We start from the raw sequence: 23,603 nt of genomic DNA, 5'->3' as shown, positions 1-23,603 counted from the left end.
GATGGCCGGGAAGTCGTCAACGCTGGAATGACACCGGCTGGTGCCAGATACTTGCGCGACGCAGATGGCGCTGGTTCGGACGACGTTGATACTATGGACGGAGTCGGAGTTTGAGACCTAAAGAGAAGTTCCATCTTCTCCATTCTGGCTTTGCAATCTTTTGGTGACATTAAGGCACATTTGGTGCAAGTCAGGACATCATGCTCACACCCAAGGCACATTACACAGACTTTATGGGGGTCTGTGATGGACATTGTGCGAGCGCAGTCAGGGCACTGACGGAACCCCGACGCCATGGCCTTTGAAAAAAATTTAGCCGCGAGGGCAGAACTCGACGGGTATCGACCGGAACTGGGTAAAAAACTTACCGGACCACCGCAGAAGTAAAAAATTGAATAGGGGGACCCCTGAGGGGTATTAATTATGAAGTAATTCCGTGAGGAAAATTCCTGTCAGGAATCTCTGTAGAGCTCCTTAACCCATGTGGCTACTGCTGCGTGGAAAAAAGAAGACTGAAGGGGGACCCCTGCTGCTTGCAAGGTTAGTGCCATTCTGGGATAATCAGGGCAGTCTATAGTAAGCTGGCATTAGAGGGCTACAGGAGTCCAGGGCCTTCCAAAAGAGGAAGGAGATGCTTTATTTAACATAAAATTATATAGGAAACCAGTGGAAACACATGTCTTTATAGAGAGAAAGAGATAATTGTATCTATATCTATAAATGCCAGGATATTTAGATACATATTTAGTTGCAAACCTTTCTATACTGATGATTCTAAGTATTTACAGTAAAAACACAGTCACACTAATTATAAAGAACACCTATAAAAGCATGAATACGGAGGACTCTTGTTTTTATATGTAAAAATGCAATAAAAATAAAATTAAAAGGGGAACCTCTTTGGAGGAGAGGAGGTGTCCTGACCGAGCCATCTGCAACGTCATTAGAGCAGGCCCGCGGGACTTTTAAAACCCGTGGCAGAGCTGCATCTTGTGGGGACCTCGTTGGAGGAGAGGAGGTGTCCTGACAAGCTTTACCTGCTCAGCCTGTTCCAATGAGAGAGCGAATGTGATCGAGGTGATTGAGGGGGGAAACAGCTGGGACCGAGCCATCTGCAACGTCATCAGAGCAGGACCGCGGGACTTTTAAAACCCGCGGCAGAGTGGTACGCTGCTGCTGCCAGCGCACTGCAGTTTTGACCGCCTTTGGCTGCTTTCGGCTTTATTAAATATTGGTGGTTTGCTTGTGGATTTTGCTTCTGTGGGAAGAAAGCGGAAGGCGAAAATCTTCACCTCCTCACCAAGCACCGTTAACATCGGGCCCATGGATGCTCATGTCAACAGAATGGTGTCACATACGGACTGCGTACGAGACACCTTAGAAGTGTCTGAGTCCAGGCAATGGCCCAATAGCATCTCCACGACTCCAGGTGCCTCGGTTGTAGAAGGTTCCCATTGAGGACAGTTCTGTAAACATGAGTAAAGGGGAAGAAGATCCCCCTGTAAATGTAATTGCTGGAATATCTCAAGTAGAAATGCAAAATCAAAACTGTAGAAGGGACTTCTCCTGGTGGATTAGTAATATTCTGATGAACTTGGAAGAATTATCAGATATTACTTTGAGAGATTTGTGGAAAATGCTAGTCAGATTAGAATCCAATGTCTCACAAGTTAATGCTTGCCTTACTTCTTTAGTAAATGTTAATAAAAGCTCCACTGAAGATCAGGGGAAAAGATTGTTAGAATTGGAAACATCTGTAAAAAGTGTAACAGGAAAAATTCAGAATATCCAAAATGCAGAAAATATGCATATAGTTGATAGCCTGTCATTGCATTCAGAATTGGAAAATGTTGAAAATATGAGGATACAAAATCTACGCTTAGTTAATTTTCCAATAACAAGATTACAGTCACTATATGAAATGTTTAGGAAGTTTTGTTAGAAAATCTATCATATGAAGAGGATAAGATTCCTATTATTTCTAAGATCTTTTATTTCCCGTACAGTCCATTAACGGCTATTAATCAAGTTTTATAATTAATCAAGTATTATAATCTTTTATATCAATCAAGTATTATAATCTTTATTCCCCCTTCTTATTTCCAACTCCAAGTTTACACGTCCCTGTTATAATGTAACTTTATTCTCCTTCAATTTGTCTTCTGTTTGGTTGGTTACAGTTTCTACTTGTTCGATGTGAACCGGGTTGATTTGATTTGTATCAAGAAATCCGGTATATAAAAGCCTTCAATAAATAAATAAAATAAAAGTTTACTTAGAAAATAGCCACTGCTATTAATTGCCTCAGTAGCATGGGATCTTCTTAGTTTTTGGGTACTTGCCAGGTTCTTATGGCCTGGATTGGCCACTGTTGGAAACAGGATGCTGGGCTTGATGGACCCTTGGTCTGACCCAGTATGGCATGTTCTTATGTTCTAACCTAGAAATATACAAGGTGGAGAGGTAGAGAGGAGTCCAGGGATTTCTTCCTTTCTGGAGGAATCCCTGGACATCATAAGCAAGAGAGCTACTTTATTTGTATCCTTTTCTCTTGAACGAGAAAAGCATGGAGCATTTGAGAAGTTTTTCAGAAACAAAGATTTCTCCTTTTGCGGTCAGAGAATATATCTATTTTCTGATGTCTCCAGGCCCACACAGGCTGGAGACAATTCCTAGTTTTGAAAAATAAAGCCCTAGAGATTGGGACAATTTTTTATTTGAAATTTCCCTCGAAGTGTTATATTAATTTTCAGGGCAAAAAAATGTATATTCTGTGAACCTTCACACTTGAGAGACTTTCTTAATTGATAAAACTGAGATAAGAGAGTCTGATAACTAATAAGTAAGGCCAAAAGTGAAAGATAGAATTCTCCTCCTCTCCTCATTTGTAAATTTTGAGAAATGTGTATGATTTATGGTAAGGCCCCCCATTTTTATTATTTCTTGTGTAGCATAAAAAATAATGTGAAAATATTTTCCTAATGTTAAATTGATGCTGTTCATAAGATTGCTTAATAGTTACTTTTTTGTGATTATATCTGATGTAAAATGAAAAAGCTCAATAAAGAGAAAATTATAAAGCCATGAATACTCTTCTGTACTTTCATAACTCTAAGGTAAATACAAATATAAAAACAGAATACAAATATTATACATAATAAAACATTGGGATATAACTCTCTCACTAATGCAATTGAATTCTGGAAGAATTGCCTTTCCTCCATAAATACCCTACTATCCAATCTCCACCTTGCCCTTAACGCTTCTAAAACCGAACTGCTCCTCATCTCTCATAACATTCCCCCCAATCCCAACCTTGCAAATGATCCCGCCTTTGACTCCTACTTTATGCAGCCCTGCGCAAGAAACCTTGGTGTACAACTTGACCAGCAATTGAACCTAAAAAATCATATCAACAAAATCCTCAAGGAAGGCTACTACAAGCTCAACGTCATGAAAAAACTAAAACCCCTTCTGCATACCAGTGACTTCCGCACTGTCATACAAGCCACCCTCACGTCAAAACTTGACTACTGCAATTCACTCTTTCTAGGCCTTCCCTCCACCTCTCTTAAACCTCTTCAGCTACTGCAGAATGCAATAGCACAAACTATTTCCAATGCCCGCAAATATGACCATATTACCCCTATCCTCAAAGATTTGCACTGGCTCCCTATCCCCTCCCGCATTCTCTACAAAACCCTCACCATAATCCACAAAGCCATACACATCCACAATTCCTATTGGCTGGAAGAACCATTTCAACCAAAACGCTCTAAGCGACTCACTAGAGCCTCCAAGAATGGGACTCCTCATGTGCCCACCCTAAAACATGCACACCTCATATCCATAAGGGAACGAGCTATTTCCATAGCTGGACCTACTCATTGGAACTGGAAACATTTCCATCCAAATTCCGAGCTAACCTCAAGACCTGGCTATTCAAACAAGCGTACCCCCAATAACTTCAGCCCCGCTTCCCTTTATCCCTGACATGCCAGCTCTTCGAAGTACCTTGTACATATCTCTGTTACAACCTCTGTTATAATCTGGTCTGTGATTGTAGTTGCAACCTCAGTTACAATTATTTCTACTGTGATGGTGGTTGCAATTTTAATTACAACTACAATATTGTTGAATATTTATTGCCTCTGTTTTCTCTTATTTGTTGATGTTATTGCTTGGTTCACTTACTTCCCTTACTAAGCTTATTGTTCCTATTTATCCTATGTATCCCCTTCCCCTGTTCAATGTATTTTCCTCCTTGCTGTTACAATGTAAACCGATATGATGTTGCCATGAATATCGGTATAGAAAAGTTTATAAATAAATATAAATAAAATATAACTACTCTTCTCGAATTATATTGTACAAACACTTGTTTTCTGAAACATCAGATAATTCTCTACCACTTGCAATTCAGAAAGGAGGGCATGCCACAACATAGGTCCAGCAACCATAAACATTCTGGCCTGTGATTTAAAAGATACAATTATAGAATTTTGATGACTCGAAGATTGCAAAGAATAAGCTGGAACATATTACAAAATAATTAATTCAGGCAAGTTTAGGTCATAACTGTCATCCTCCTCCGTTTCAAACTCCCGTGGAGGAAAAGACGGGAGTGATTGTGATGACAAATCCTCTTCCAAGGAACTAGAAGGGGGTATAGGGTGGTGACTAGTCAGTAGAGATGCAAAAAAGGATTGAAGTATATTTGATATTTGAGATGTGGCTTGAGAGCTGAGCCACCTATCTGAGGGCAGGAAGGAGAGTATTTCCTTTTCTGCGGAGATGGAGATGAATCTCCCTCCTTTCCTGATTGAATAATCTTCCTAGTCTTGGAGGAAGGTATCGCCACCAGCAGAATTGACAAGACTGGGCCCCTGACATGTTGAGATTGGCCCTGGTCTTCATAGTGAGACTTTCGTCTCTTCACTTATGGTTGTTGGAGCTGAGATTGTTTCAGTTTACATTTAGAGACTGTGGAAAGACATGTATGGACACTACTCCTGGCAGAGGAGGTAGGGGAGTCCTCAGAGACCTGCATAATGTCCACATCAGAAGTGTCTAATTCCTTGAGCTCGCCTGGGGTTAAAACTACCTGAGGGTCAGGACGCCACTGCAATTGAGAGCTCCCATCCTGGTATTTGCTCTGTTATGACACATGTGCCTTTTGCTTTGAGCGCGTTGACTCGTGGTGATGCGATTTGTCTTTCACCTTCTGCATTGAAGGAGACTTCCCCTTCGACGCATGAGTCGGTGCTGTGGTCCAGCATGCGTCAAGCGACGCGTGTCCACTTGCGTTGTGAGTCTTGCGCTGTACGGCTTCATGTCCTGTGTGCCAATCTGCGTCGTGCTCCGGTTTCAGCACATCCTGCATCGATGGATGCAGGCCTGCACGGCTCTTCACGGTTTTTGGCACTGTTTTGCTCGATGCACCAGGGCTTTTTGTGGGTTTATCACCCGCACCCTTACCTCCTGGCTTTCTGGGGGGCTTTTCCACCTGGCCTTGTTTTTTTGGAGGTCGGTGCCGCCGGTATTTTGTGCTGTAGCCCTGGCGAGGGCTGAGTGGACCGATGAGCTGGGACATATAAGCACAAAGAGGCCCCTTCATAATCTTGAAGCCTGGTGATTTTCTCGGCCCATTGCCTCTGGGCCCTCAGTGGCATTCTGTTACAGTCGCGGTGGGATGTTTGATCATGCTCTGGCCCCAGGCACAAGTAGCAGAAGTTATGCTCATCTGTGACTGACATAATTTTGCCACACTGGCAATATTTGAATCCTGGGGTCTTCGAAGCCATGGGTAACATTGAAAAGCGCTTTTTGGGGGTTCACCGGAGTGCAGAGAGAAGAAAAAAAAAAGGGCACGAAGAGAGAGGATCCATGTCTGTGAGCTGCGCAGGAGAAAAAGAGAACGGAGGACAGTCGAGCAGGAACCGCCACACAGGTGCACAGAGCAAAGCTCTGTATATCTGGAGAGAAAGTTTCCACCTCGAGCCACCCGGAGGGATGTCCCAGACAGCATGGCTAATTTAGCCTGCTTATCGATGAGAAAATAATTATTTAGCTTTATCTGTTGGGGGGTCATTGAAATACCTAGTCAAGCAACGTGTGAATACCTCTGGACTAGGACAACAGCTGCAGGCTGTCCAGGTAGGTTAACCAGATAAACCAACCTGGTTAATAAACCGGATGCTCAGCAATAAAGTCTTTCCACTGAATATACAACGTGTAATACAAAGTTAGCCATGCAAGCTTTCAGCACCTCTCAGTTTATCAAATAAAATAGCCAGATAGCACTGAATATCAGTGTTATCCAGCTAAGTTATCGAAATAACTCAGCCTCTCCCCAGAACACTTCTGATTTATTTGGGTAAGTTTCAGCCCTCTAAACACTTATCCAAATAAATCAGAACTGGTCAGCGGGTGGGAGTTTTAAAGCCCACACTATCTGGCCAAGTCCAAAATTTAGCCAGACAAATCATTTGGAAATGGTCCTCTAAGCAGGTGTTTCCCATCCCTCTCCTGGAGACACATCTAACCAGATGAGCTTTCAGGATATCCATGACGACTATTCATATCCCGAGTCTCTATCCCAAAAACCGACTGGTTAGGTGTCCCTCCAGGAAAAGCCTTTGCTCTACACCAAGCACTCTCTCTATCCACTTTCAACGTCCTGCCTGAAGACTTGCTTCTCCAGGCGGCACATTAGTATATGCAACGTCTCTAAGCCAGGGCTTCCCAAACCTGTCCTGGGGACTCCACAGCCAGTCGGGTTTTCTGGATATCCACCATGAATATGCATGAGATAATTTGCATATACGGAGTCTCCATTGTATGTAAATTTATCTCATGCATATTCATGGTGGATATCCTGAAAACCCGACTGGCTGTGGGGTCCCCAGGACAGGTTTGGGAAGCCCTGCTCTAAGCCATGTCTGTCTGTAAATCCTTCCCCTATCTGTCTATCACCTACCCACCTCTCAGACTTTCCACTAAGACCATACACTCTTCAAACAGGGATCTGCCTTATCTACACAAACTTTATGCCTTGTTTCAGTCATTTATGTTATCCCTCAATTAACATGCATTTATTTTTTTTACTACACTAAGTACACTAGCAAGGTTACATTAAAATAAAAATATCTTTTAGAATTTGCCCTAGAGAAGAAATAGAAAGATGGAAGATTTCAAATTTAAAATATTTGAACAGTGAGATTCAAACAGAAAGAACATGGCAAAAGTGTCATTTCAGCTTCTCTGCAGTTTTAAAGACACGAATTGTCCATTGTGCCTCATTTCTGTACCAAAAGTGAATTATAAATTTCTAAAATGTTATTTAATTCCCTTGTCTGATCATACCTTTCAGAGTTGGCGGGACGACTGGTTACAGGCTTAAAAAGAGACACTCGCTCGAAACAGCAGTACAGGAGATACACAAGGCCCACACTGAATGGCGTGAAGAGGTCAAAAGTCTTACAGACAAAATGTCCTCCTGAATCCAAAGAATGGAGAGAACTGCATTAATATTTATATATAAAACAGCAAACTGAGAATTAGCTGCAGTTATAAAGCGCACGCATTGCTGCTATTCGGTAAAGAGGAACAAATAGTACTCAGGACATAACACCTAAGCTGAAAATCTGCAAATTGATTACACTACAAGTTACTCAGTTACAAACAGGTCAAGGTATCAAGATGCTCAGATTGAATGTGATTAGATCACATGACCTATGTATAGGAATCCAAAGTAGGCTGCTTGCGGTGAGAGAAAATTGGGCATTTTGGCTTCTCTTGGTCAATTCCTATTATATCTGTTCACCACAATAGTCTAGATCAAAAGTAGGCAACTCCAGGTCTGGCATGCCACAAATAAGTCTGGTTTTCAGGATATCAGGGAGGCACAGGGAGGAGGAATAGCCTAGTGGACTATGAGCCAGGAGACCTTGGGCAAGTCACTTTACCCTACATTGCCTCAGGTACAAAAAACTTAGATTGTAAGCCCTCTGGGGATAGAGAAATACCTACAGTACCTGAATGTAAACCGGTGTGATATCTCAATTGAGATTGAATGTCGGTATATATAAATAATAAATAAATAAATAAATAAATAAAATATCCATAATCAATATGAATGAAATAATTTGCATACAATGGAGGCAGTGCATGCAAATATATCTAATTCATATTCATTATGGGTATCCTGAAAATCAGACTGGTTTGTGGAGTTACCTACCCCTAGGATTTCTCTCTTTCCCTTCAGGCTGAGACCAACAAGATCACACTTCTCTTAAGATCTGCCACGCCACTAACTTCCTAGTTCTATAAACTCCTCTTTCCAAGCTGCAAATCTTAATTAATAACATCTAACTAATGTTAACCTGCTAATGATAAACCCCCACAAGTTTACAGGTATATGTACAGATTGCATCCAGAGTGATGAGATGAACCAGAGTGGAGCTGCAGTCTAATGGCTAGAACAGCAGACTGCAACTCAGTGAAACCAGGGTTCAAATCCTGCTGACAACTCCTTGGAGACCTTGAGCAAGTCACTTCTCCCTCCATCGCCTCAGGCACAAACTTAGATTGTAAGCCCTCTGGAGACAGAAAAATACCTCCAGTACTAGAATGTAATCCACTTTGAAGTGGCTGACCAGTTACGAAAGATGGGATATATATTTTTTAAAAACCTAATACGAATAGACTGAGGTAAGCCAAAATTCCCAGTGTTGCACTCAGCTACACCAAGGCTGCACTTTAAGGGGGGGAGGGCATTGGTTACCCAGATCACTTCCTTTTACAGAAAGCATCAGACAATGCCTCTGTCTCCATCTGCTGGTAGGGATGAAAATGCAGGCATCTGTACTGATCTGGTGTATGAACAGGAACAATAGTTGGCATTATCGCAGAACGCTGTAGCCTAAAACATTTCCATCTTTTCATTTAATTTCATTCAATCTTAATTTCCTGCCTTTCACTATGAATAAAGACCAAGGCAGGGTACAATAAAATAAAGCAGTATATACACACAAGACAAAACACAGAAAACCAGAAATGTAATAGAAGATTATTTCAAACAAAAACCCAAGTACTTTATCACAATCCCCTGATATTATTGCTGTCATTAGCACCAAAACTCACAAAGATTTGCCCTTCATCCTCGTTGATGTCTGCAGTAGACTTGTTTCTGTCCTTAGATTTAGCATCTTCTTTTCAAACAAATATAATAAATTCGATTTCCAAAAGAACATAGGCCCTGTGGTGGGATAACTACGCTCTCTTCTCAACTAAGAATCCAACTGTGGAATTGCAAAAGAAACTCCACACCATGCCCTTTGACTGCTCTGACTCCAGATATGACAGTACCCAAATCAACAGGTTATCTGGACAAGGGAATTCAAGGACACCTATAATTGATTACTGTTGCCTAGGTTGGTCAGAACTCTTGTGAACAACCTTAGCACTGATGCTAAGCTAAATGGCAAGGCTCTGTACTAATTACTATCCTGGAGCTTAAAACAGAGAAACTATTGATGACATTTGCCTCTAGGAATAAGGAGATGTGTGTCCTGCAAGTTCAAAGTCAAGATGAAATCTCCCTGTTTGACCTCTCTTGAATGGTGCTGCAAAATGGCCCAGATATGTACCAAATGCTCAACAACTGGGAAAAAGGACAGTTGCTTTCAAAGGATCACCAAGTGCACACACAAAGCAGGACAAACTATTTTGCAGTCATCTGTGTCCAGTGTGGTACAAGTCCTAATCTCACACATATGCTATGACCTTTCCCTCAAGTAATCGCTTGAAACAATCAAAGGGGCATGGGATAAACACTGTGGATCCATAAAGGCTAGAGGATGGGAATGAAGAGAAGAGCCATGGGGGTGGCTTGCTGAAATGGAGGCTACTACCTGATGATTACTACCCTTACTCAATAAGCCTTCACACAGTTAATGCAACTCCAACATTGCTCTCTTCTTCAACGGCAAGGGGAAATGTGGAAAAGAGGATTTGCATTCAGACAACAACCAACAAGGACTGAACTTCACAATCTGGGTAAACAAATAAGCGTGGGGGTAGCTTGCTTATTGCGGCAGTTACTACCCTAAACCATTTAAGCCTGATACATCACTTTGAATGCATGTACAGCGTTGCTCTCTGCTTCGATGGCAGGGGGAAATGTGGATAAGAGGATTTACATTCAGACAACAGCCAACAAGGCATGGATCTGTGCAGTCTGGGTAACCAAGCATCGGGGTAACTTGCTTGATGTGGCGGTTACTACCCTTAACGTTTAAGCCTTATGCTCACCTTTGATGCAACTCCAACATTACTCTCTGCATCAGTGGCAGGGTGGTGGCAGGAAATTTGAATCAAACAGTTACCAACAAGGGCCCTGAATTTGATGGTCAGTGAAACAGGTAAATATGGGAAAATAAGTGTGGCAGCTTGCTGGGCAGACTGGATGGGCCGATTGGTCTTTTTCTGCCGTCATTTCTATGTATATATGTATATATGTTTCTATGTTTCTAAGTAAGGAACTCTGCTTATTTGGAGGTCTGTTAGTAGATGAGAAATTCTGCTTCCTTCTGGTACAACGACCCACTTAAAAAGGATGCCACTCTGTTGGAATGAGGACCCAACCTATTCCTGAAGGACCTCTAGTACTGGAAAATTCTGGAAAGAAACTAATTTCTCTTGTTCCTGTGATAGAAAGGGTTTTTTTTTTTTCTTTCCTCCGCTAAGTGCTTCACCATCTTCTCCAAGGACAAACCGTACAGATGTTGATCCTCAAAAGCCATCCCAAACATTGCACCTTGAAGGTCATGTTTGCAGACCCCTTTCAACAACAGACCATGTCTGACTGCTGCACTAGTAGCCATAGCTCTACCTGAGGAGATCACCAAATAGAAAGACTGGCAGCAACCAAGCTGCCATGCTCACCACCTGCATTAACATCTTAGGAGGACCTTGACATGTCCCCCCCATGACAAGTGCTGAAGTCTCCTACAGCTGGGAAAGTGAGGTTGCCCACCTCTAATAATCACAGAGATGAGCTCATGAGTACTGACTGATACACTCTTCCAGAACTTTCTGGAAAGATACTAAAGTCTTCCTCACTCATTACAGTGCAAGTCCCTGCTGTCATTATGTTTGCACCTTGGTTTTCACAGTTCAGAAACTGAGGGAAAGGGCTTGATGTTCAGCAGGATCATCAGTAGGAGAATCAGAGCAGCTAAAGGACAAGCAAGAACTGTAGCCATAATCACAAGAGTGACTCAAAAGCGAACTGAAATCAAGAGTTAAAGCAGCTGCCGGCAGCCACCATGAACTTTTCATGGAAAGGAGACCTAAACTTAATGCTGCTAAAATTTCCTTCCTTCTCTGCAGACACAGGCTAGACAGGCAAAACTTAGCATAGGAGACCAACAACAGACAGGGAAAGGAGTATACAATAGCATGAGGTCAGAGAGGCGTGCTAGATCTGGAGCGACTTAAAGAAAGAGAGCTCAAGCCTAAGTCTGGACTGGTGTGGCTGAACACAACTCCTCAGAATAGGAACCAGACCAGTGCTAGTATTGTGCACGGCCATGCAGATGGGACACGAGTTTGATTCCCAGCTCAGGTCATCCATATCCTAGGTTGGTTGGAGATGCTGTAGAGGCAATGTTCACTGCCCTTGGGTAGGGCAATTAATCACACAGCAATGATACTTAGTGGACAAATTTAAGTCCCATGACTGCAGGTTCTGGAGGTAGCCCTGGTATATGGTCCCTGGCGGAGGAATGTTGCTGCAATGATTGGACTAAAGTAAGTTAGGAGAGGGATATAGGGAAAAAATCCCCAATGAATGAGAGCTCCTGATGCCAGACCCCAGCTCTGGTTCCAATTGTGCTAGAAGCTGCCTGGTCAAAATAACTCCTTGGCTGGAAGCTGCCTGGTCAAAATAACTCCTTGGCTGGAAGCTGCCTGGTCAAAATAACTCCTTGGCTGGAAGATGCCTGGTCAAAATAACTCCTTGGCTTTTAAAGTGCCTTTCACTGAGAAATGTTATATATATATTGAGAATTGTGATTGTAACCCATACATCCTATCATGTCACCTATGGTAAAAGACAGTTCCCGTTACGTACCCGGATCAGTCCAGACTCCTGGGTTTTGCCTCCCCACCAGCAGATGTGGAGACAGAGAAGTTTTGACTGACTCTGCCCTATACCCTGAGGTGCCACCTACAGTCCATCAGCATTTCTCTGTCTCCAGCAGATGGTGGAGGTGCTCAATCCTACAGTCTCTAGTTAGAAAAAAAAAAAAAGAATAGACAAAGTATTCAGATTAGCTCAGGGATAGCCTGGTTAGGGTTTTCCTTTGGTCTTAGTCCCATTTTGCTTTAAAAAAAAAAAAAATCCAGTGAAGAGAAGTTTCGCTTCAGCCTCCCAGGGGGTTGGACAGGTCCCGCAGGGGCCATCCCCCCTGGTATTAGAGGTGGTGGGTGCTAGGGTTGAGGACCCTGTTGCCCTAACTGTCTCCAGCCTCGGGGGTGATACCGGGGAGCCCGGCTCACTCATCCCAGGAGGATAGGACTCGAGCCTTCTGTGTCAGGTTTGCAAAAAAAAAAAAAAAAAACCCCCACAGTAGCGGGATTTGTCTGCCAGGCAGACTCTCGCTCATTCCAACGCTGACCTTTAATTGCAGGCTGTTTTTCCCTGCACTGCCGGTTTCCCACCACGAGTTCCCTTTTTCTTTTCAGCTCATCGGTACCCCAGAGCTTGCTACTCATGCCGCGTGGAGTGGCCTGCCATGCGTGCGGCGATGCACGTGTGTGTCTCATGGGATGGGCTCTGCTCGGCCTGCCTCCCCGGGGGCAGCTTTTCAAAGATGTGCAAGGAGCCCGGGAAACCACGACTTGTTTCTCCAGATCTGTTCCCGCTGAGCGTGGGAACGGACGCCATTTTGTCAGCATTTCGCGCGGCGGCACAAACCGCAGAGGGTGAGGGGAATTCCCCATCTCCATTATCCCCGTAGAAGATGGCCTCCGGAGGAAGCAGACCATTGGGGAGATTGCCGCTGCTGACAGAGGAAAGCCCCGAAGGAGCTTCAGACTCCTCCTCTTCCTCTTTTTCATCTGATTTCATTATGCTGATGCTAAGTCATTTAAGGCTCGAAGGTCCGCAAAAAGGCAGGCGAGGAATTCCGCAGCTCACCTTTTGGACAGGCGTCCGGGGCCCTAAGAGGCCCAAGTCTCTAGAAGGGGAAGGGGGCCAGAAGCCTAAGTGCCCCTTTCGGACCGCTTCGTCCCACCCAGTGGAGGATTCTAACCTGGAGGGGCAGGATGGTAGGAGTAAACCCCCTCCGGGGGTGGACACGGATGGTGACCAGACCCCCTTTTCAGGAGGGACGAGTTAGGTCCACTTATTCCTGCAGTCCTTGAGGAGTTAGGTATTGAAATCCCTCCAGAGGACTCACAGATGGGGGTCCATCGATCCGGTCATGGAAGGTCTTCGAGGCCCGACCAAGTCCTTTCCCTTTCATCTTTCTGTCACCAACTTATTGCGGAAGTGGGACACTCCGGATCTCGGTCTGAAGGTCAGTAAAGCGATGGATAAGCTGTACCCTCTCTGCCTGAAGAAGCTTTGGACCTCCTCCGTGTCCCTAAGGTGGACGCGGCAGTGTCAGCAGTTTCTAAAAAGACCACAATTCCGGTGACGGGAGCAACAGCCCTCAAGGATCTGCAGGATCGTAAGTTTGAAGTTCAGCTCAAGAAGATTTTTGAGGTGTCCGCCCTGGGAGTTCGGGCAGCCACGTGCAGCAGCTTTTCCTTGCAGGCTGGTCTTCGCTGGGTACAGCAATTGCAGAGTAATACGTCCCTGACTGACGAGGAAGCTATTCAAGCTGGGCAGCTAGAAGCTTGGTGGCTTACAGTGTGGATGCCCTTTATGATCTCTTGCGAACCTCCGCTCGGTCTATGGTTTCAGCTGTGTCTGCTCGCCGGCTACTCTAGTTGCAAAATTGGTCCGCTGATGTCTCCTCCAAGGCCCAGTTGGGTTCTCTGCCATTTAGGGGCAAGCTTCTCTTTGGAAAGGACTTAGAAGATATGATTCATTCCTTGGGGAAGAACAAGATCCATCACCTGCCAGAGGACAGGCCCAAGTCAAAAAGTTTCCCTTCTTCCTGGTCGCGTTTCAGGGGAAATCGGAGGTTTCGGTCTTCTCGATTGTCGGGTTCCTCATCTAGATAGCACTCCAGCAGACAACAGCTCTGGTCCCAGTCCTTTCGAGGGCATCGCTTCGGTAGATCTGGGACCTCCCAAGCGGCAGGAGAAGTTAAGTCCTCCCAATGAGGCGATGACGTTGTGGGAGGCAGACTGTCTCTGTTTTACAAGGAATGGACCAAGCTGACGTCAGACCAGTGAGTCCTCAGCGTGATAAGACACGGCTATGCTTTAGATTTTGCTCGGCTCCATCCAGACCATTATCTCATTTCCCCATGCTCTTACAAGGAGAAGCGTCGGACAGTGCGGGACACCTTACAGCGTCTACTCGATCTCGGAGCCGTTGTACCAGTTCCTCCAGCAGAGCAGCGAAGGAGTCGCTATTCCATCCTTTTCGTGGTGCCCAAGAAAGATGGCACATTCCAGCCTATTCTCAATTTAAAAAAGGGTCAGCAGGTGTCTTCGAATCCTCCGCTTTCGAATGGAGACCCTGCGGTCGGTCATTGCTTCAGTACACAAGGGGGACTTTTTAGAATCGCTGGATCTCACGGAGGCATATTTGCATATCGGGATCCGGGCCGATCACCAGAAATTCCTCAGGTTCTCCATCTTGGGTCAACAATTTCAGTTCTGTGCTCTTCCTTTCAGGCTAGCCACGGCACCAAGCACCTTTACCAAAGTCATGATGGTAGTGGCAGAGGAGCTTCGAAAGGAAGACTTGTTGGTCCATCCCTATCTGGACGATTGGCTCATTTGAGCAAAGTCGAAGTCTCTTTGTCGCTCAGCAATGGACTGGATTCTTCAGCTGCTGAAGTCACTGGGTTGGGTGGTCAATTTGGCCAAGAGCCAACTGACTCCTTCCCAGTTCTTGGAGTTCCTAGGAGCCCTGTTCGACACGCGTCTAGGCAAGGTTTTCCTCACCAAGGAGCACATTGTCAAGCTGCAAGGACAGGTTCGGAACTGGCTAGCTCAGGGTTTCCCCAGAGTTTTTTCACTACTTGCGGGTCCTGGGCTTGATGGCCTCTACCTTGGAGCTGGTTCCCTGGGCCTTTGCTCATACAAGACCTCTTCAGTCAGCATTGCTTTCTCGTTGGAGCCCGGTGTCTGAACAATTTCATCTTCCTCTACCTCTTACAGACTCTGCATGTTCCAGTCTCGATTGGTGGCTCCTTTCGGACAAGTTTGGCTACTTTCGGCTACTGCCGGGAGATAATACCCTTATTCAATAAACATACACACAGTTAATGTGACTCCGACATTGCTCTATGCTTCAACGGCAAGAGAAAATGTGGAAAAAAGGATTTGCATTCACAAAAAAGCAGGGAGTAGCTTGCTTGTTACGACGGTTACTACCCCAAACCAAAAAACCTGAAACTTCACTTTCAATGCATATCCAGCATAGCTTTCTGCTTCAACAGCAGGGGGAATGAAGAAAAGATGATTTTATATTCAGACAACAACCAACAAGGACTGAATTACATAGTCTGGGTAAACAAATAAGCGTGGGAACAGCTTGCTTGTTACGGAGGTTACTACCCCAAATCAATTAAGATTGATACTTCACTTTCAATACATATCCAATGTAACTCTCTGCTTCAACAGCAGGGAAATGAAGAAAAGTGGATTTATATTCAGACAACAACCAACAAGGACTGAATGGCACAGGCTGGATAAACAAATAAGCATGGGAGTAGCTTGCTTATTGCGGCAGTTACTACCCTAACCAATTAAGCTAGATACTTCATTTAGATGCAGTTCCAGTACTGCTCTCTGCATTAATGGCAGGGGTGGAAGGGAAATAGAACCAAAAGGTTACTAAGGGCCAAGAGTAACAGATAAGTATGAGGAAAAAAAAAGTGTGAAAGCTTGCTGGGCAGACTGGATGGGCCGTTTGGTCTTCTTCTGCCATCATTTCTATGTTTCTATGTTAATTTACATCGGGGAGTCAGCTTAAAAGTTCCTGCCTGGATGGTGATCTCCACTGGTTAAAAGACAGGAAACAGAGTAAGACTACATGGTCAATTTTCTCAGTGGAAAACGGTAAACAGTAGAGTGCCTCAGGGACCTGTACTTGGACCGGTGCTTTTCAATATATATATATAAATAAAAGATCTGGAAAGGAATACGATGAGTGAGGACCTTGCAAGACTGGAAGATTGGGCATCCAAATGGCAGATGAAATTTAATGTGGACAAGGTGTTGCTGTAGTTACAAGATGTTAGGTTCCATGTTAGGAACTACCACCCAGGAAAAAGATCTAGGCATCATAGTAGATAATACTTTGAAATCGTCAGCTCAGTGTGCTGCAGCAGTCAAAAAAGCAAACAGAATGTTAGGAATTATTAGGAAGGGAATGGTTAATAAAATGGAAAATGTCATAATGCCTCTATAGCGCTCCATGGTGAGACCGCACCTTGAATACTATGTACAATTCTGGTCGCTGCATCTCAAAAAAGATATAGTTGCGATGGAGAAGGGCAACCAAAATGATAAAGGGGATGGAACAGCTCCCCTATGAGGAAAGGCTGAAGAGGTTAGGGCTGTTCAGCTTGGAGAAGAGACGGCTAAGGGGGGATATGATAGAGGTCTTTAAGATCATGAGAAGTCTTGAACGAGTAGATGTGAATCGGTTATTTACACTTTCGGATAATAGAAGGACTAGGAAGCAAGTAGCACATTTAAGACTAATCGGAGAAAATTATTTTTCACTCAATGCACAATTAAGCTCTGTAATTTGTTGCCAGAGGATGTGATTAGTGCAGTTAGTGTAGCTGGGTTCAAAAAAGGTTTGGATAAGTTCTTGGAGGAGAAGTCCATTAAGTGCTATTAATCAAGTTTACTTAGGGAATAGCACTGCTATTAATTGCATCAGTAGCATGGGATCTTCTTGGTGTTTGGGTAATTGCCAGGTTCTTGTGGCCTGGTTTGGCTTCTGTTGGAAACAGGAAGCTGGGCTTGATGGACCCTTGGTCTGACCCAGCATGGCAATTTCTTATATTCTTATGTACAGACGCCAATCTCTCCGGCTGGGGAGCGGTTGCCAGCGGAAGTCGGTGCAGGGCCAATGGTCTATGGAGGAATCCCAATGGTCGATCAATCGCCTGGAGACCAGGGCAGTGCAGTTAGCGCTACAAGCCTTTCTCCTGCTTCTGCAGGGCAAGTCCATCAGGGTTCTATCAGACAATGCGACAGCCCTGGCCTATATCAATCACCAAGGGGGAACCAAGGGTCGGCCAGTGGCAATCGAGGCCCAATATCTGATAAGCTGGGCAGAGCAGCACCTAGCCAGCATCACCGCCTCTCACATCGCAGGAGTGGACAATGTCGAAGCAGATTTTCTCAGTCGCCACCATCTCAATCCTGGGGAGCGGGAACTCTCCGAGGAAGCATTCCATCTCATTTGCAACAAGTGGTCCCGACCCAGTGTTGATTTGATGGTGACCTTCCGGAATGCCAAGGCCCCTCATTTCTTCAGTCGGCGCCGGGAGCCAATGGCAGAAGGAGTGGATGCTTTGGTTCTCGCTTGGCCAAAGCACGTCCTTCTCTATGTGTTTCTGCCATGGCCTCTCATCAGCAGAGTGCTGAGGTGCATCGAAGCTCACCCATCCAAAGTGAGCCTGATAGCTCCGGAATGGAAAAGGCGTCCATGGTTTGCAGATCTCGTAAACCTGTCAATGGAAGGGGTCCCTGAGGTTTCAGGATCTTCTGAATCTTCCACATCAGGGTCCCGTTTGTTTGGAAGAAGTGGATCGCTTTTATTTATTTATTTATTTATTTAGCATTTGTTTATATACCGAGGTACAGCTGACAATGCCTTCACTCCGGTTTACATTACAACGAACCAGTTACATTTGAATTCATAACATTAAAACAGAGATTGAAACAGAACATTAACTTAATAAAAGTTAATAAGTACATTGAGCATTAGATAAGAATGTATGCAACGCTTGAAGTTGATGGTTGAAGCCGTTAATGAGAAATAAGGTTTCTGCAAGTCGGGGCGAGTGTCAGAAGGATTGCTGGAATAAAAAGGAGCGAGAGGTGGATATGAAAAGGATTTATGCTCTGTTATCATTGGGTGAACAGTCATTGTAAGACTGTGAGAGTAGCCATTCTTTAAGTTCTTTTTTAAAAGATTTAAGATTTTCTTGTGAATTGAGGTGTAGAGGTAATGAGTTCCATAATTTTGGGCCGACTATAGAGATGGCTCTATTTCTGGTGGAGGAAAGTTTGGCTTGTGGTAATGAAGGGACATCCAGCTGAATTTTGTATGTAGATCTTGTTGTACGAGATGATTTATGCAGATATATAATATTGTCCAGGGCAGTGAAGTCTGCTTTGTGAATTGTCTTGTGTAGAATTGTGATGACTTTGTACTCTATTCTTTTTTTTAACAGGTAGCCAATGTAAGTTGTGGAGTACTGGGGATATATGGTCGGATTTTCTTTTACCAGTCAGGACTCTGGCAGCTGCATTTTGGAGTAACTGCAGTGGTCTTAAGGTTGCATTGGGAAGGCCAATTAGAAGGGAGTTGCAGTAGTCTATACTGGAGAAGATGAGGGTTTGAAGAACGGTTCTGAAATCCCGGGGGTGAAGCAGCGGTTTTAGGTGTTTGAGTATTTGAATTTTGAAGAAGCCTTCTCTTGTTTTTGTTGCGATGTGTTTTTTAAGATTTAGCTCATTATCTAGCCAGAAACCCAGATCTTTAATGTTGTCTTTGAGTTGAATTTGAATGTTGTCAAATTGGAAGGGAGGAGTGTATGTTATACCAGAGTTTTTTCTTGTAATTAGTATACATTCTGTTTTGCTCATATTTAAGCATAATTTTAGGTTGTTTAGCAGTTTTCGTATTGCTTCAAGGTGTGAGGCTGCTTTTGACATTGATTCTTCTAAGGACGAAGTAATGGGAATGAGAAGTTGTATGTCATCAGCATACATGTAGAAAATGATGTTAAGGCTAGTTAAAAGATGGCATAAAGGAAGAAGGTAGATATTAAAGAGAATGGGTGATAAAGCCGACCCTTGAGGAACTCCAGTGTCCAGAGGGATGGCCTCAGATGAAAAGTTGTTGTAGGAAACTTTGAAGAATCTGTTTTTAAGGAAAGAGGAAAACCAGTTAAGGGTTTTTCCAGCTAGCCCGATGGATTCCAGACTAAAAATAAGCCTTTTGTGGTCCACTGTGTCAAAGGCTGCTGACAAATCGAGGAGGATCAGAAGGTGATCTAGTTTGTTATCGAGGCCTCTTAATAAGGTGTCAGAAAGATTGAGAAGTAGGGTTTCTGTACTGAGGTTTTTTCTAAAGCCGTGTTGTGTGGGAAATAGAATTTTGTGGTCAACAAGGTGTTCGTTTAGTTGTTTCAGAACCGCCTTTTCTGTCAATTTAGCAAAGAGGGGAAGGTTTGATATTGGGCGGTAGTTGTTTAAGTCTTCTGGGTTGAGGTTTTTTTTCTTAAGTAGTGGCGTGATTGTAGCGATTTTTAGTTTGGTAGGAAGCTCACCCTCAATAAGAGATTTGTTGATGATTGCTGCTATTGTTGGGGCTATGGGATGAGCTCGGGTTGGGATGGTGTCCATGTCATGACGTGCAGGGTTTATTTTTTTCAACATTTTCTCTGTTTCCAAGTTGGAGATAGGATTTAATTCAAGCCAAGGACTTATGTTTAATAAAGGATGCTTTTCTATGATTGATGGGGTGTTGAAGGCATCAGTAATTTTTGAAATTTTGTTCTTAAAGAAGATAGCTAAGTCTTGGCTTAAATTTTTTGTTGCGGTGGTATTGTGATTGTTGTTTTCGGCGATGAGGTTGTTTACTATGTTGAACAGTGATTTAGATTTGTTGGCGGAGTTATTTATTTTTTTACTGTAGTAATCGCGTTTCGTGTTCTGGATGGTTTTTTTGTAGGCAGCTAGATGTGTGCGGTATTTCTGTTGTAATAATGGCTGTTTGTTTTTTTGCCACTCTTTTTCGATTTTCCTGAGAGCCGTTTTCATATTTTTAAGAGTGGTGTTAAACCAGGGGTTTTGTTGTTCTCTTTTGTTCCTTAGACGTTTGATTTTCTCTGGGTTAATGTTGTTAGCGGTTTCTTCAGTAATTTGAAACCAGGATTGGATGGCGTTATTTATGTTAGAGAGGTCGAGATTAGAAAGCTGATAACCCAGTTCTTGCAGGAGAAGATCAGATTGAAATGGAGGTCGGTATTTGAAGAAATTTTGTGTATCCTTTGAGTAGGTTGGATTGTTGAAATTTATTTGAGTCTTGCATAGTAGAAGATGGTGGTCAGACCATGGAACTGGACTATGGGAAATTGTGGTATTAGAGAAGTAGTTATTAGTAAAAATTAGGTCTAATGTATGACCTGCTTTGTGAGTGGGTTTATGCACTTGAAGGAAGCAGTTTAAGCTTGACAGCATGTCAATAAGGGGTTTGGCAATTTAGCGATCTTGGGTTGACATCTATATGAAGGTTGAAGTCACCAAGAATGATATCTTGGTGATATCAATGATATCACCAAGATATCTTGCGGCATGGCTTTTGAGAGGCAAAGACTAAAGCGCAAGGGTTATTTGGACGCAGTTGTCACTACTCTTTTGCGTTCCAGAAGACCTACACTTCTTTAGCCTATGTCAGAGTGTGGCGGGTCTTTGAGTCTTGGTGTGTAAACCACAAGGTGGATCCTACTCGGGCTCTGGTGTCTGATATATTATCTATCCTACCAGCTGGATTGGTTAATGGTCTCTCGTGTAGTTCTTTGCGGATTCAGGTAGCGGCCCTCGGTTGTTTCAGTGGTAAAATACGAGATGTGACCTTAGCTGTGCATCCAGATGTCATGTGGTTTCTCCGAGGGGCAAAACACCTGGCGTACGCCGATAAGGAATCCATCTCCTTCTTGGGAGTTTAAATTTGGTTCTCCAAGCTCTACGTGCGGCACCTTTTGAACCTTTAAAACGGACCTGACTTTAAAGGTGGTTTTTCTTGTGGCTATTTCCTCCGCTCGCCAAGTGTCTGAACTTCAGGCCTTATCCTGCAAGGAACCCTTCCTCAGAATTACGGATATGGGGGTCTCCTTGCGGATGGTTCCTTCCTTTCTTCCAAAGGTGGTATCGGCCTTTCACTTGAATCAGTCGATAGATCTCCCGTCGTTTCCAGACCGTTCTGATCCCCAAGCTAGGGATCTGAGGAAACTAGACATGCGACGTGTTCTGCTATGATATTTTGAGGTTACCAATGGTTTCTGTATGTCGGATCACCTTTTTGTACTCTGGAGTGGTCCCAAAAGAGGTTGTAAGGCGTCTAAGTCTACAATCTCCCGCTGGTTGAAGGAGGCTATTAGTTCAGCCTACTTGCTTCATAGTCGGCCGCTTCCAGTCGGCCTTAAAGTGCATTCTCTACGCGTTCGCAGGCAGCCTTGTGGGCAGAGTGTCAGCAAATTTCGCCGCAGGAGATTTGTGGGCAGCTACTTGGAAGTCTTTACACACTTTTGCTAGGCATTACTGATTGGACATTCAGGCCCCAGGGTCTGGGGGATTTGGTGAAGGCGTGACCCGAGCGGGACTCTCAGGGTCCCACCCAGTGTAGTGGAGCTCTGGTACATCCCAGGAATCTGGACTGATCCGGGTACATACAGGGAAAGGAAAATTGGTTCTTACCTGCTAATTTTCGTTCCTGTAGTACCACGGATCAGTCCAGAGTCCTGCCCTTTTCAGCGTAGAAAAACGTAGAGTCCGCTCGTTCAATACTTCTTTATATTTCTGCAGACAAGTTTTCTAAAGTTTTTTTCGAGGTTTTGAGGGTCCTGCTCCTACTTGGGGTTAGTGATAGGAAAATTAGTTCTTACCTGATAATTTTCGTTCCTGTAGTACCAAGGATCAGTCCAGACTGTTGGGTTATGCCTCCCTTCCAGCAGACGGAGTCAGAGAGAAACTGAAAAGGCATCTCCTATATACCCTGGTGCACCACCTGTGATCCCTCAGTATAATCGATATCAAAGCAGAATGATAAAAACTTATGGTAACAACCCGTGACTAGATAAATTCAAACCTGAACTTTTTGAAAACGAGGAAACCAGGCGAAAAAATGCCATCGTACATAACTATAATCTACACATCCAAGAGCTCTCGAAAACTGGAATAAAAAGGAAACAGAAATACCAGAATACTTGCGGGACTCATATTGCTATGGGCGGGCGTCTGGACTGATCCTTGGTACTACAGAAACGAAAATTATCAGGTAAGAACTAATTTTCCTTTCCCTGTACGTACCAGGATCATTCCAGACTGCTGGGAAGTACCCAAGCTGCCCTAAATGGGGTGGGACCTGGAGAGTCCCACTCGAAGCACACCGCTGCCAAACGTATCCACCGCTGGATCTCGAACGTCCAATCGGTAGTGTCTGGCAAATGTGTGTAAAGATTTCCAAGTAGCCACCCGGCAAATTTCTTGAGGTGAGACAAAACTACTCTCCGCCCAAGAAGCCGCTTGTGATCGAAGAGAGTGTGCCTTAAGTCCCTCCGGAACAGCACGTCCCTTACAAATGTAAGTCGAAGCAATCGCATCCTTTAACCATCGAGCTATAGTAGTCTTCGAAGCCTTAGTCCCCCCTTCTTAGGACCACTCCACAAAACAAAAGGATGGTCGGATAACCGAAAAGGATTGGTAATTTCCAAGTATTGTATGAGCGCCCTTCGGACATCCAACCGCTGTAGCTCCTTGCCCCGAGGAGTGTTAGTTTCGTTCACAGAGAAGGCTGGCAATTCAACCGTCTGATTGACATGAAAAGCCAAAACTACCTTCGGTAAGAAGGAGGGAACGGTGCGAAGCGAGACCCCCGAATCAGAGATACGGAGAAAAGGTTCCCTACAGGACAACGCTTGAAGCTCTGAAATTCACCTAGCTGAACAAATAGCCACAAGAAAAACTGTTTTAAGAGTTAAATCCTTGAGCGTAGCTCTCCGTAGCGGCTCAAAAGGAGAAGTACAGAGACCACGAAGGACCAAATTCAGACTCCAAGAGGGACAGATAGCTCGTACCGGCGGACGCAAATGTTTGACTATCTTAAAAAATCTGGCTACGTCAGGATGCATGGCTATGGAAATACCATCAATCTTGCCGCGATAACAGCCTAAGGCTGCTATCTGCACTTGGAGGGAGTTATAGGATAACCCTTTCTTCAGACCCTCCTGCAAGAAAGTCAAAATATGAGCCACCTTAGCCTGCGCCTTGGAGACATGCTCAACCCATGGCACCAAGAATCGAATACTTTCCATACTCGCATGTAGGTAACCGATGTGGAGGGTTTTCAATCGTGAAGAAGAGTAGTGATGACCGACTCTGAATATCCCTTTTTTCTCATTTGCCGCCTCTCATAAGCCAAGCCGCTAGACAAAAGCAATCGG

General features: G+C 44.1%; 1 protein-coding gene across 2 annotated transcripts in view; it reads right to left on the bottom strand.

The window, feature by feature from the left end:
* Nucleotides 1-23,603, bottom strand: part of CMTR1 (cap methyltransferase 1) — a 322,636-nt gene that overhangs the window by 193,019 nt on the left and 106,014 nt on the right. For both annotated transcript variants that reach the window (XM_029592902.1, XM_029592901.1), the window contains exon 12: nucleotides 7,366-7,498. In XM_029592902.1, the coding sequence (XP_029448762.1) occupies nucleotides 7,366-7,498 (133 nt within the window). The remainder of the gene's footprint in view (nucleotides 1-7,365; nucleotides 7,499-23,603) is intronic.

The sequence above is a fragment of the Rhinatrema bivittatum genome, chromosome 3 (genome assembly GCF_901001135.1).
Source record: "Rhinatrema bivittatum chromosome 3, aRhiBiv1.1, whole genome shotgun sequence".
NCBI lineage: Eukaryota > Metazoa > Chordata > Amphibia > Gymnophiona > Rhinatrematidae > Rhinatrema > Rhinatrema bivittatum.
This window is presented reverse-complemented; position numbering and strand designations above follow the sequence as displayed.